Genomic DNA, 14,874 nt, shown 5'->3' with positions numbered 1-14,874 from the left:
AATTGGAAGTCCTCCACCATCTTAAATTAATAGTCCGTTCTTGTCTATTTTGTAAAATATCGATGATGCTGTTATTATTTGATGATCACCTAGGTTGGAGTTTGGTGACTCTAGTTCTGAGATGATGATAGCCATGTCTTCTAAAACTCCCATTCCCCTCTGGATTATATTGGGCCACGCGCTTACATGATAGGGCAGTTGATTGATGGAAGTAGACATCTATCTTGGTGGAATTTACAGATTCGAAATGAGAAATTGATATTCAGTCCAGTAGCAAGTGAACTTGCTAGTCGATTTGATGTAGCAGTTGACTATAAGATTAAGCATGGTTCTAGTAGCAACCCAAAGTGGGGGTTTACTCCTGTGTAGATCTGACTGCCCAGCACTGCACTGCGTGCAACTCATCTCTGCAAACTGCCTCTCTGTAATACTCTCTCTCTCTCTGCCAAAGTCATCATAACCCTCAGAGTCAACTCTTTGTGTGTGTACACTCCTTTGTAACAATGGCACAAGTACATGAACAATGCTTACTATGTTGGACCTGTCAAAATTCGTACAGTCTTTGCACAAAATTCCCATGATATATATATCCTTGTTTAATGATGCTTGTTGCCTTCATCTTCCTCAAGATGCACACAAGAGGATGGAACCTGTTTTCTGACTCAACCCTTGCTTCGGGTTCCAAACAGCACCCTACCAAATATTTAAGAGTAATTTCTATGATCTTCTTGTTAAGTTTCTTCAGAAATTTTGTGACAGATTGTACTCCCCCACCTGCACTGAATTTTATAACATCTGTTTTAATAATCTTCTTTTGGATTTCCACCAGTACATTGAAAACAACCCCATTGGAAATGAATTTTAAAGTTTTCAAGAGAGATGGAACCTGATATGTGTAAGTCTGAGCAGCATAGCTTAGACAATAGTATGAACAGTTACTTAACCAATGTGTAGTACTTCATTGATTTAAACCACGTTCAATTTGTGATAATTTGAATAATTAATTTGCAAGTTAACCAAAGATGTACACATGTAACAGTACTAAAATAAACAAATAAATAAATATGTAGAAAATGCTTCTTATACTCTACCACTGTTAAAATTTTTTTTCCAAAAAGTGAGATGAAATAACACATTTGTTGGTCTACACTTACAAAACATTTATTGGCAATAAGCGTAGTCTGAAAATGCTTGTAATAAACCCCATGTTGATGCTATTAAGGTTGCAAATACGTTTAAGCTTTTCCTTAATCTGAAAGATCTTTTGAACTATGCAAGAGTAGATGAGACATGAAGCAACTCAGAAAGTTTGTCTTGCAAGGATGGCTATAATCTAAGATAAGAAATCTAAAACGGACACATAGGAGCTCAAAGCCCGGAGACTACCACGAAATGAACATCGGTGTGAAGATAAATACTTAAATAAAGAATACATATATTACTATGAGACCTACAGTTGTTATTCTTCATGGTAATGACACCAGGCTTTAATGAAAACCCACGACAACCACAATGGCATGGTCAAAATGAAACTATTACTGCATGAAGGATAGTGGTTTAGTGGTACTTTATTTCGAGTAACATATAACTCAAGATTATGTGGTGTTCAATTATTCTCTAAAATATTTGTGAAGAAATATTTATTCCAAAGTGTAATCTTGTGTGTTTTAATAATGGCATTTTTATTACAACTCTTTTGCATTTTCAATCGAAGCTAATTGCCAAGATGCCTTTCAAATAAAAATAATGTATTGGTATCATATCATTGTATCATAGCATGCTTCCCATGCTATGATAACTGTGTACAAACAAACATAGAAACTAATTTACCATCTAAATCTATATAAAACTGAGAATGCAAAATGCAAAGTAACATGGTAGCTTATGGTGTAAGTATGAAGTATTGAAAACATACGTAGTTGCAATAATATATTCTTCTGAATTATAACTAATATTTTCATGTTATTTTATACTATAATTTATAGCTCTGAAAGAGGATTAAGTAGTGAAAAAAGAACATTGATTGTCTTGTAGGGTACTGTGAAACATACATTATTTATAAGAGTACAGAGTGTCCGGGCTAAAGGTATTAAAAAATTCATACATAAATCTCTGAAGCTATAAAGTTTATCATAGTATACAGGGTGTTTCCAGGCTGATGATACAAACTTTCAGGGATGATGGAGAAGGGCACATGTATCAATTTGAGAAAAGGAACCCTAGTCCAGAAAAGACCATTCGAAAGTTATAAGCGAAAATCGGTGTATGAAGATGTAATACTTTTTTATTACCTGCACAAGCTGTTCGGTCACCTGATCTGACCCCACTTGATTTCTTCTTGCAGGGTCATGTGAAGAGTCTTGTGTACAAGACACCTTTCGAGACTGAAGAGGATCTCCTGGCAAGAATTCTCGCTGCCTGTGACATTGTTCGAACGACCCTGGGGTTGTTCCAATGGGTACGCCAGAACTTTGTGCAATGATGTCATGCCTGCAGCGAAGCTGGGGGACGCCACTTTGAACAACTGTTGTGAATGTAGCAGCTTGTGAAACTTGTGCAGGTAGTAAAAGTATTACATCTTCGTACACCGATTTTCGCTTATAACTTTCGATTAAGTCATTTCCGGTCCAGGGTTCCTTATCTCAAATTGATACATGTGCTCTTCCCCATCATCCCTGAAAGTTTGTCTCATCAGCCTGGAAACACCCTGTAGTAATTATTATACAAGTTAAGTCACCAAGTTTTCATGAATATTAATATGGACACAATTTGTGAAAAATGATACTCGAGCTCTCACTAAGTCTTTTCCAGCATCTGAGGTGTTATTAGAGCAACTGCTTCACCTTATATCACTTGGTAAGGATCCTCACAAACCAAAATACAGCAACTGTGTCTGTTAACTTTGAATGTTTGATTCATCACTGAACAACACTGGATCAAGATTTGAAATGGCATCCATATCTCGATTAATTCAATATTCTTTTTTATGTCACTTTTGTAAATGTGTGACTATTGGTGACGTATCTGCACCAGTGACCTCGAAAGTGTGATAAAAGAAATTTCCTGCCACTGAGCTTTAGATTAAGAATACAAAGCGTGTTGTTCTCACATTATAATTAATTATTTCTGGATACTTTTACCCTGGACACGCTGTACATTTATTGTTCATTTACCTGTGATTATTGATCCAGTCAAAATATTCTCTAATATAGTGACGTAATAGGTAAGTGATGTAATAAATATACACTAAAATAAATTTTAAATGATTCAAACAGGTAACTAATGTCTATTGAGTAAGCACCCAAAATCGTGATTTATCACAATGCTGCCTAGTCAGATGTGGAGGGAAATTGGAACCTAAGAAGGGTAGCAAGGAAAGGTAAACAAAGTGGTACATGAGTTACCAGTCTTCATTTTTCATTAAAGTTCTCTTTGAAGCACAAATGCTCATTTCACTTCGTTTCCTGTAGAGAAAAACATCCCTTCCAAACAATATGCACACATATAATTATGTGGCATACAATTTACTGGTACCATATTTCACTGTATAATCATCACACCTGGCTATTTCAATCCAAAAATTGGTTTTTAACCTTCCATCACATAATTGTCGCATGGCATAATTCTGTTTGTCCCACTGCTTAAAAGATAAACAGAGCAGCAATGTATTCATCAGTGGCATATGGATACGAATACTCTCAAATGTAATATTTCGACTATAATGCACAAATCAGTAACTAAATGTGTTAACTTTTTTCAGACCAGAAAAATGTATGCTAAACAGTCACACACAAATAATGTGTGTCAATTTGGACTACCCAAATTTAACATGATTTTAACATAATACATGAGTATTCTGTGCATCCTAATCTTCAACCAAAGACAGTTTAGCTGGTAATAAAGAGTACAGTTATTATTTTTAAAATAAAGCATAATATCTGCGACAATTATGTGGTGAAATACAGTACATGAAAATGTAAATATATTCAACAACAACATACCAAATTGACTTTGGAAAATTACATGTGCAATATTCCTTTAAATTTTCAACACACATTGCACCTGGGGATATGTTTTTTAGTCAACACTATATTCAGAAATTTATATAGCATTCATAGGCAACAAAGTCAAGTCAAAAAATAATGTTATGTTTATTTCAATTTTTTTTTTGACAAATTTTGAAATGATAGCCGAACAAAACCACACACATGACAAGTTAATACTGAAGGAAGAAGAAAATAAACTTATCATGTCTACATGAGAGTTTCATGCTGCACTCCTAGTTGCAGCATTCACTGCAAATCTAAAATATGATGGCACCAAACAATGAATAAAAATATATTTAACTACGATCTTGTACACAAGTTGTCATCAGTTGAACAATTCTAAAAAAACTCTCATGATCACCTGTCATTTCAAGCATTTTGATCTCAACTTCCATGCAATTGAAAGGAAAGTTTAGATCAAAAATTTGATGGTAATTTTGATTTCAAAAAGACCACCTAAGGGGAAGCCCTGAGTTACTCAATAAGGTGACTTACTAATAACAGGCTCTGATATTAGCTCCTTATGTTGAATGTAAGTTGTTAAAAATATAATTTTGGATGAGGTTCAAGTTGGATTATGCTAATGTAAAATAATTTCAATCATTTCTCCTATTCTCTTGTCTTTAGTGCGTGTGGTTTAAACGTTCTTTATTTTCCTGAAACATTTATCTCATCTTAATGTATTTCTCTTCTATTAAGCAGATGAATTTCTTTTTCTTCTTCCTTCTGTAGGATTTTCTTACACTTTCACAAGATAATTCTTAATTTTCCTGTAACCTACAACAAAATACTTCAGCTTTGTTGTTGACATAATGAAAATCCTAAAAGGCTATCAATTTTCTCTGTGCAAGCATCTACTACAGAAATTTTCCCCAGTGTCTGTATATGAACACATAATTAGTTCAATGCAAACTTATTGAATCACTTAAAAAATTAAATGGTAATACTGGAAATTTTCCAATAACTTGGGGACATCAAACAGTATCGTGCAGTGGCTCCAAATAACCAAATAACAAATTTCTGTCACGATTTTGTGGAAGAGGACCGTAGTTCCATCTTCGCTTGTGCTCCTCTGCCTCTAAAGCCTCTCTTTCTTTCCTTCTTCTTCGGCTGATCAACTGGAACAGTCTCCTGTGGTTTCAGTGGTTTATGTAGAGCATCCCACAATGCATTGCCATTCAAGCTATTCCCCAATAGCTCAACCAGAGCTTCTTTAGAGTAAGACAATAAATCATCTAAAGATTCAACTTTGTTCAAAAGAACATATACATTCTTTGTGTTAATGCCAGGTAGTTTACTTACAAAATCTTGAATATTAGAATTGTATTTCTCACACAGTTCATCCATTGGTGTTTCTGCACCTAAAGCAGCAGCCTTGATGCCATCAGGTTGTTCTCTGCCTTGCTTTAATTCCTCAAACAATTCTGCAGTTGCATACGGAGATGGAGACCACACAATACGAAGCTTCGGAAAGTGCAATGTTAACAACTGAAGCCTGGCCGCCACGTCATTTGAGGAGATATCATTTGATACATAATAGTGACCTTGCAAGGCAAAGGGTTTATTTTGGTCAAATTCTATCAACAGCATTGGTTTTGCATAATACCGTGTCATTGATTGAGCTTGGTTATACAAACGGCCAGAATTGAGTGATCCAATTAAATCGCTTATGCTCTTTCTTTCAACACATATCTCCGGAGTCAAAATGTAGTCACCTATTTGTAATGTAACTGGTTCTATGTCTATTCCACGATGGTGAATAAGACCTGGAAGCTCACTACGAAATTCTCGCATGTCTACAATGATGATTTGCTTAGGAGAATCTTCTGACTGTACACCTCCGTGTCTAGTTGATATGTTGGACTTTTTAATCTCACTAGGTTTGCTTACATCTCTTATAAGGTCAGGATGATCATCAGTTCGACCATCCCTATTTTCTGGAATTACCATGGATGCTTTCTCTTTAATCAAATGTTCAAATGCTTCCTTTTCACGGCGAAGGGTAGTAAGATATGCCTGTTCTTCCACAGATCCTTGGTACATAAGGAAGTACACGTTGAGATTTGCTTCAGGGCAGGAGCTTGAATATACTTCCAACTGTCTAACAGCTGCCATGTCTGCATCATACATAACAACATACGATGGCTGATTCTCTTTCAAAAACCGTAATAAATTACAAGGATCATCACTTTTCAGTGGCTGTACAAGAATAATTGGAGATCTCATGAATTTAATATCTGTTTCATCATCATCATCACACTTGTTTTCTTCCTTTTTCCTTGTGCTTTTTTCTGCTTTTTCATCAGCATTTTTAACTAGCTGAGTCAACGTAAGTGTCGTACTACTTTTATCATCATTGTTGGCTTTTGCTTTTAACCCTTTCTTCATTTTTGTTTCTTCTGTTGCATTAGTGGTCACTTTCTTGCCAACTACTTTGTTATATAGTTCGCTTAAGACAGTTCGTGAACCCAAGGCCAACACATCCACCAGCTGCTTGCATACTCTTGCATCTTCTGCAAGGATTAGAACTTTTTCGGATTTTGGTTTGCACTTGTCTATCTGCCCTTGGATTTCTGCCAATACTTCAGAAAGAGCTTGCCACTTTGGACTGCATTCGAGGTTTGGTTCAGTTTCACTTCCATCCTTTTGAGCATCGTTGTTCCCTGCTTTATCTTTCTGCGGTGAATGGATGTTTTTGGCACTACCAAAAAGTCTATTGCGAGCTTGAACAAATAAAGTCTCGGCAGCATCTAAGATCACCCAGCCAGAGCTCTTCATTGCATATTCCGCACTTTTCAGAGATTGCACATACAGGTAAAAAGTCACACAATCATACTGAGTCAAATAACCTAGAACACTTCTCAAGGTCTTCAAATCGGCTACCAACTGTTTTGTTTTTGGACTTAACTGATGCCATATTGGATCCAACTGCAACTGCAAAATCTTATGGAATGATCTGGATATGGCATTTTCAACAGTAAGCTCATCAGTATCCAATGTTGGATTACATCTTTTCAGTTCCTTAACTGTGAAACTCATCAGATCTAAAATGGCTGTTTGTATTTGAAGCATGCTAGATGTCATCTGTAAATGAAGTTCCACAAGCACTGGTTTGTGTTTCTCTAAACTGCTAGTCACCGTTGCATGGAATCTTGGCCATAAATATAAGTTTCGAACAAAAAGTGTCCTCATAATGCGATCTATTCGAGCAAATCCAACAGTGAAAGACTGTGGGGAACTGGAACATGCTTTCACAAAACCTTGCTTATTCTTCTGCCTGTACAACCGTATTGCAAAAGCTTCTTGACATGATTCTAAAATACGATGTGCCCTAAATACAAGTATTCCAGTAACTAAACTAAGAGGTACACGCTCTTTCAGGATATCCACAACAAGAATGCGAGAAGAAACAAACAGAACTCCGCCCTCCTTGTAGATCTTCTCTCTATCACTAGCTCCAAATTCAGTTGTTATTATTTTAGGTAATGGTTTTACACTTTCTGCATCAAGCTGACTAATGAAAAATTCCTCTTCCTTATTCGATGTTCCCACCACCAAAACTAAATTTCCAGGATCACAGTACACTTTAATCAAACTGAGAAAGAACTGTTCTGTACCTAATCCCTTTGCAGCAATTACAAGTCCATCTTCTTGTAATACATCTATGAGCATTTGATTCTGAAAATGCAACATTTTTAGAATTCTTAAAATTACAGATACACAGTAAATCAAAATTATTTACACCTTTTTGAAATATATACAACTTCAAATTTGAACAAACAATTTCTTACATACCTTAGTTACATTGAGTAAATTCAGCAAACACAAAACCACTGACAAACTTTAACACACGCAAACTGAATATGCAGTCCTTAATGGTCACCAACCACTCCTTCATTAGCACCCTGGAAAGAACACAAAATGTTGGATAGTGTAAGTATTAAGAAATAATAAGTACTTAAAAATACAGTACATAAAAAAATATCAACATCTTAGGTACAAGAGTGAAATATATATGGCATATGATAAATATCAAATGGTGCTGAAAATTTATAGGAAAATAAACTGAAAAATGGCATAGCCATGAACAGGCACCAAGATGGATGCACCCATATTGTCTATCACCATTTTCATTTGTTTTGTGAAACGTGTGGCTGAAGTATTGAAACAAAACCCTCAATATATATATTTTTCTTATTTTCTTCTGGCATTTTGGGTTAATTAGGAAAATAAATAGCTAGGCAATTTGTGTCTTTGTGCACAACTGCACAGAAGTTTCACTTCTGCATGTTCATGATAGTCTTATACCTTACAAAAACCTTGCACAAAAAAAAAAAATCAAAATTATGATTAATGTGTTTGAATAAACCAAATATTGATTGGATAGGTGAGTTTGCAGGATGTTTGAGTATGTTACAAAAACATAACAGTATATGAAAATCACAAAAATGTTTTACTTCTCTTAACCTTTAGGAGCCCGATCGTCTTAATCGAGATGATCTCATGTAACCCTCGGTGGGCAGATCGTCTCGATCGAGACGTTCTGTCAAGGTCGTAGTTTTTACACCATAACTTCACTATTTTTGGCTAGAATTTTGATTTTCTTTTTTCATATTGTTGTTAATACATGTATTTAACAGAAATGATTGTTGCACGTTTTTTATTTTCATGAAAAAGGTGGGAAAAAGGAGACTTCTTTTTTTAGTCTTTTTTCAAGGGAAAAATTTTGCACAAAGGAAGTCCCGCTTTGTTGTTCTAAAGCAATGCATTTCCTCACCCTAAAAACTGCATTGGAAGGAAGTTTGTATATCGGTACCCCGAGGTCAAAAGGAATGTTTTCCATGTGGGAGCAAGCAGGGGTTGGGAGTTGGGGGGAAGAGGGGTTGTTGAAACTGCGTCGTAATAATGTAAGTAAACAGGAGCACACTGAAGAAAAGCCTTTGTTCTTGAGCACAGTGTTTCACAAATGGCAACAAAGGTTACCCTGCATTGTCTAAAAATAGAATTCGGAAGTAGCTGCAAGAATTGGCATGCTTTGTCACTCTGTTCTAGCTTTTCCTCCTGGAAGAATGTGCGTACGTGAGACTCGTTTTGTGCCAAAGATTTTTGAGTGAAGTGTGACTCTTCCCAAGACTTTATCATCATCTTTGCTTCTTTCATGTGACGTGTGATAGTGTCATCTGTGCCTGCTGTGTGCATGTTGACCTTTTCATGTCCTTTTTTGGGGGGAAACAGGGGGGAGGGGAATTCCATTTTTTTTTAAAAAAATTTTGGGGGGGATTCCCCCTTCCCCCCTCCACATATATGCCGAATGTGCATACATTTTATATCGTCTGAATCTGTGATTCATTCTGCAGACAACGGTATATCATTCATCTCTCTAGGGAAATTAGCCTCTGAGCTACAGTCATTTCAAGGTACTGCTGCATTTTGAAGCTTGAATCAGTGGTGTGCTGACCATGTGTTTTGGGGGTACAACTCACGTTACATTGGTCATAAGATAATAATGCAAATATTTTTGTGTTCCTTACATGTCAGCGATAATTTCCATGTGCATGTCGACACTGTCATGTACTTTTTTCCTTGGGGGAGGGGAAATCCCCATTTTTTCCCCGAAATTTTGGAATTTTGAGTGTTCTCTCCCTCCCCTCCACCACATATGTGTCATATTTGCATAAATTTTATATAGTCTGAATCTCTGGTTCATTCCGCGTACAACACTAATGTCTCTAGGGCAATTAGCCTCTGATCTGCACTCATTTAATTGAAACTCTGTATTTTGCTCAAAATTGGCTCGGGCATCAAGGGGGTTACATGTGAAAAGGCCTTGGGCTCTAAAAGGTTAACCAATTTTCAGACCAAAGCAATACAGGACCTCCAATTTGAGAAAAAGCATTCACTATGCATACATAACAAAACTAAGTCAGAGTTGCACGCAAGCAACATGTGCAGCTTGTCATGCTACTTTGGTGCGAAAGGTTCCATTTGTTTCCGAGGGTTCATTCCTGAGGGCTGATCATTGCCAAACTTTTCCGGTGGCAGCGCCACCCCTGTTATGTGTCTAAATAATTTTGTTCGTCATTTGGTTGCCCTTAGCTTTACATTGGAGAGTGATGGGATGGCTATTCAAACGTTACTTTCAACTAAGGTAAGAATTTCTCATCGATAATAAAAATGGGTTTAGCAAAGCTTTAAGATTATGCAGCCAGTCATATGTTTCCGAAAATTACATTCTCCTAAACCTAAGAATTAATACAGTATATTAAAGTGCAATGGCAGGTTTGCGCAAACGGGCTAAATATAGTAGTAGGTTCATGCACAAAGAGCACAAACTTGATGTCATTTGGGTTGTCCCTAGCTGCCATGGGATGATAATTTAAAAATTTAGATTTTTACACTACACTTTTTTTTTCTGGTTGTGTATGTGTAATTCAACAGCAGGAGTAGGAATCGGAGAAACTCCCAAAATTATAAAGGAAAAATGTATTAAGTGTGTAAGAGCATGATATTTATTATTATACACTATGACACTATGCCCTATCTGATAACTTAATATTAACATATGTTTTCATTGTATTAAGCACACATTTTCCCACTCATATTTTCATCCCTTGTTTTTTTTTTTTTTGGCAACAACAATTTTAAAATTAAAATTCATGTAAATAAAGAAAAACTAGTGGTTGTGAGACATGAAACAGAAGATAAAATATTATTTCAATTACAATTCTTCTCGACAAATGTGTGTATATAAAACAAAGGACCATATTTACTAGTCACGTTGAAAAGTATGATCACGTGAAAAAAAAAGTCAGTTATTAATACAACCATAAAAATAAAATACAGTCCCTGGAATTATTATGTATTATTCTTTACTGGATTCACAACAATAAAACACTTAAATTGTGAAAATTGCAGGTAACGTTAACAAGTGCTGTTCAAATTTTAAGGCTTTTTTGAGTTCTGATATCTTTTCTAATGTTGACGATAGACTTTTCAAAACTCTTAGTTTTACAGCACTGATTATAATTCATCTACCATGTTCAGACATAATTTCTGAGGTTATGATGAAATTGAACTTGCAAATTAATGTTATAGCGGCACACCCAGCATCAAATTCCCCATGGGAGAAGAATTGCCCATCAAAAGCGTGGGGACACATCAGGGGTGCTGCCACCTACAATAGTTTGCTTTGACCAGGCCCATTGACACATCACTTGTCACTTCAGTCTGAAAGTTGCTTTATAATCACACAGTCTCATAAAATTCTTAGATGCACTGCAATGTCACAAATCTTGCTGTTGTATTAGTAGATTCAGTGACCAATCAAAGTTAGTCTGGGAGTTGAATTACCCATTTAATAGGTGTGTAAAGTTTTCACTGACCACCACTGTAAATTCCAATTTCAGCTAGTGAGATACTGCATGCTGGTTATTGGGGTCAGTTCTTCCCATCAGGTATGCAACACAAATTAAATTCTTCTTTGTTTAACAAAGAAGGTGTTAACTTGGTCACCTTGCTTAATGAAATGGTTCATTACAGAATCAAATGACAACCAATTTTGAGATGAATTTAGCTGAACAAAATTTCAGTCTGCATAAAGGTTGTACTTCTTGTATCATGTTAACTTCAATAATGTTATTTTTGCTTATTTTGCTTTTGTTGTTCTATTGTGTAAGTTAATCTGTTTTTTTTTTGTTTTTTTGGGCCAAGAAATGTCAGTCTGATTTCAACGAAACTTTGCATAGTTGTAGGAACGTACAAGCACTACATTCTAATTTTTTTCATTTACTCCAGTCTGTCAGGGGGGACACAGGAGTGTACCACACGCAGGGTGGATAAAAATCATGATTTTTATTTTAAAAATCATTTTTGATGATTTTTTAAAAATCACACTTAAAGTTGCTTCCATGGTTTTTGGCACCACACATATATATGTGTGTTGTTTTTATAGAAAGGATTTTTCTAGTGGAGGTCCTGTAAAATATTTGAACAGCTTGATTTGAATGCATAGTTTCAGTAACTTCTCTTCCAGTGAAAATTCTGGAGGTATTTTATTAAAATACATATGTAAATTGTAATGTAAATTATTGAATTTTAAATCAAGAGAAATTGAAGTGTGTTTAGAGTACACATATTACATGTCCTTTTGTATGAGCTTCACGCCATCACTACATATATTTTGTTTCCTTCTTTTTCTTTCATAAAGCCTAATAAACACTATTAAATGATTACAAGATTAATGTACTTTCGCTGGAGAAGTAATAGAAAATGACTTCCTCAAAAATCATCCCTGATTAGAATGTGTCATGACAAGATGCTAGTGACTCCTGGTCACTGTATGTAATATGTAAATATCAACAGGCATAAATACAAATTATGCTTGAGGGTTTTTCTGTTTTGCAGGAAATCATCACAAATACTGTCATTAAAATTGCTTCCACAGTGGCCGCAGTGGCTCAGTCGGTAACGCATCTGACTACCATGCTAAAGGTCCCGGGTTCGATCCCCGGCCGGTTCAAATCCAGGAACTTTTCTAACGATGGAAGCGGCCCCGGTGTCCACCCAGCGTCGAATAACATGGGTACCTGGGGGAAACCCTGGGGGGGTAAAGGCGGTCAGGGGCGTGATGCTGATCACATCACCCCACTCACGACCGGATCAAGAACGTGTGGGGCGTTACCCCCACACCCGCTATATGCCTTCATGGCGTGGTGCTATGCACAGGGGAACACTTTAACTTTTTTTTTCCACAGTGTAAAACTTTTACTATGTCTTTTACCTTCAGTCTTATAATTTTGTGCAAATACGGCAGGTTAGGGAGCCAGGTTGGATTTCTTTAGCAGTATCAAAAATTTTAAAAAAATAAAAAAAAACACGTATAAAAGTAGAATGGCTCTTTTCCATGACTTTTCACCTTCTACTGTAACATTTTGTGACACTGAGAAAAGTGGCGCCATTCTGGAAGAATTCGAGCATGTACCTCTTGACAGATTGGAGGTGTGAGAAATAATGGACAATAACTTGCTCAATAATTGTTTCTACCTTAGAAACTGTTATGAACAGGTGCTAGCGACCTCTGCCAAAATTACTGGAAAAACATAATGGAAAATACATAGCACAGTGTAGTGTAGGTATGGGACAGATTAATTGGTACGCTATCGGTGTATATGGTAAAATTACCGATAATTATACCGATCCGATATATTGATAAATATTTTATATTTAGTGCAATATTCTGCCAATTTGTTATAATTTTTATGGATATAAACATATAATCTCCATACCCTTCCTTTTTTTAAAAAAGTAAATGTCTAAATATGCAACTTCTTTTGTCAATGAACCATATAGGTTCTTCAAGGACCATTTGCAATTGTATATTGGATCGGTAGGATATTGGTAAATTTTATATAGGTACTTTATTGGTATCAGCAAAAAATTCATTTCAGCCCATCCCTAGTGTAGTGTAACATAACCTCAAAGCAAAGAAACGAAAGTAAAATAATTAGTCAAAAATTGCCAAATAGATACGAGGCATATTTGGAAAGTAAGTACCGAAAGGGTGTAAGAAATAAAGTAAAATAGTTTTGTACTTTCTTTTATTTGCACTGCATTCTACTGACCTTAAACTACTTTTCTACATAGTTTCCACAATTTTTCAAGCATTTCTCATAGCGTGGCACTGGTTTTTGTATCCCATCTTCATAGAATGTTCCCGCCTGTGATGAAAGCCATCCATGCACTCCTTCCTGCTTCGACGTCATCATCCTCGTCGAAACGCTGACCACAATTTTCGATATTCCACGCGATCCGTCACAATTTCGTAGAGGACTGTTTTCCTGAAATTTGTGGAAATTCCATGGAAAGCGACGATATTGTGAAGCGTCTGTTTTCACGAATTTCCACGTCGACCGCATGCACCAAATTCTCGGTCACAACAAATGGCCGACCGCTCCTTGGCTCATCGTGAACTGTCTCACGACCTTCTTTAAACATCAAAATTAAAGACATCTCACAGTTGACGGTGGATGTCTACTGGTTTCATGTTTCTTGCATTGAGAAAACATAGAGAAAACAATCACAGACCGGACATCACAGTCGGTGGGCCGATTGATTTTCTTGAACATTTGAAACCTTCATAAACCTACGAAGAAAAAGCATGACCTGCTCCCACGACTGCCTGTGGCTTACTAATGGATGAAGGACGTCAGCGAGAACTCACACGGTCGCGACTGCAGCGCTACAGCGGCAATATTTGCAAAGGGTACTTACTTGATGAATACGCCTCATATAAGTTCTGTATCTTTATTACACTTTGCCACATGACTAATGTAGGAAATAACTATGGTACACATTTAATTTTATTATTCACTTCCAGCAGTTCACTCCCCATCTTGATCTTGAATAAACAATAAGGTTACAGAAGTGAAACCTTTGGAATGTTAATCATACTAGAGGGAGAGTGGGAGTATGTAGTATGGGTTGGTGACTCATCGCATACACATGATATTCACGTCTTGGTCTACATAGCAACAGGTGACTCATTGAATAGGAATCACGTCATTCACTCATGATCGACATACTGACAGCTTGACATCCTACAAGTAAGAAAGCCATTTCCTGAACCTGAATTGTGCTGTTATACGAAATATAATTTTTTTGTTGCTTTTCCCTTTCAAAAACCAGGGCGCACGTTATACATGTGTAAATATGGTGTATATTAGCAGAAGAAACTGTTTGCAATTTAGTCTGTATCTTACAGAAAATATTAGTGTTATTTTCATCATCACATTTTAACAGTGAAAAAGCATGGCTCACAATGACTACTAAT

General features: G+C 36.2%; 1 protein-coding gene across 1 annotated transcript in view; it reads right to left on the bottom strand.

Annotated features, from left to right (window-relative positions):
* Nucleotides 1-246: 246 nt before the first annotated feature.
* mei-9 (DNA repair endonuclease XPF mei-9) overlaps nt 247-14,874 on the bottom strand; it is a 29,226-nt gene continuing 14,598 nt past the window's right edge. The window contains exon 3 of the mRNA XM_083117187.1: nt 247-7,951. Within this exon, the coding sequence (XP_082973313.1) occupies nt 5,070-7,739 (2,670 nt within the window). The 5' untranslated portion in view covers nt 7,740-7,951 and the 3' untranslated portion in view covers nt 247-5,069. The remainder of the gene's footprint in view (nt 7,952-14,874) is intronic.

This window comes from Lepisma saccharinum, chromosome 2 (genome assembly GCF_977018435.1).
Source record: "Lepisma saccharinum chromosome 2, izLepSacc3.1, whole genome shotgun sequence".
Lineage (NCBI taxonomy): Eukaryota > Metazoa > Arthropoda > Insecta > Zygentoma > Lepismatidae > Lepisma > Lepisma saccharinum.
This window is presented reverse-complemented; position numbering and strand designations above follow the sequence as displayed.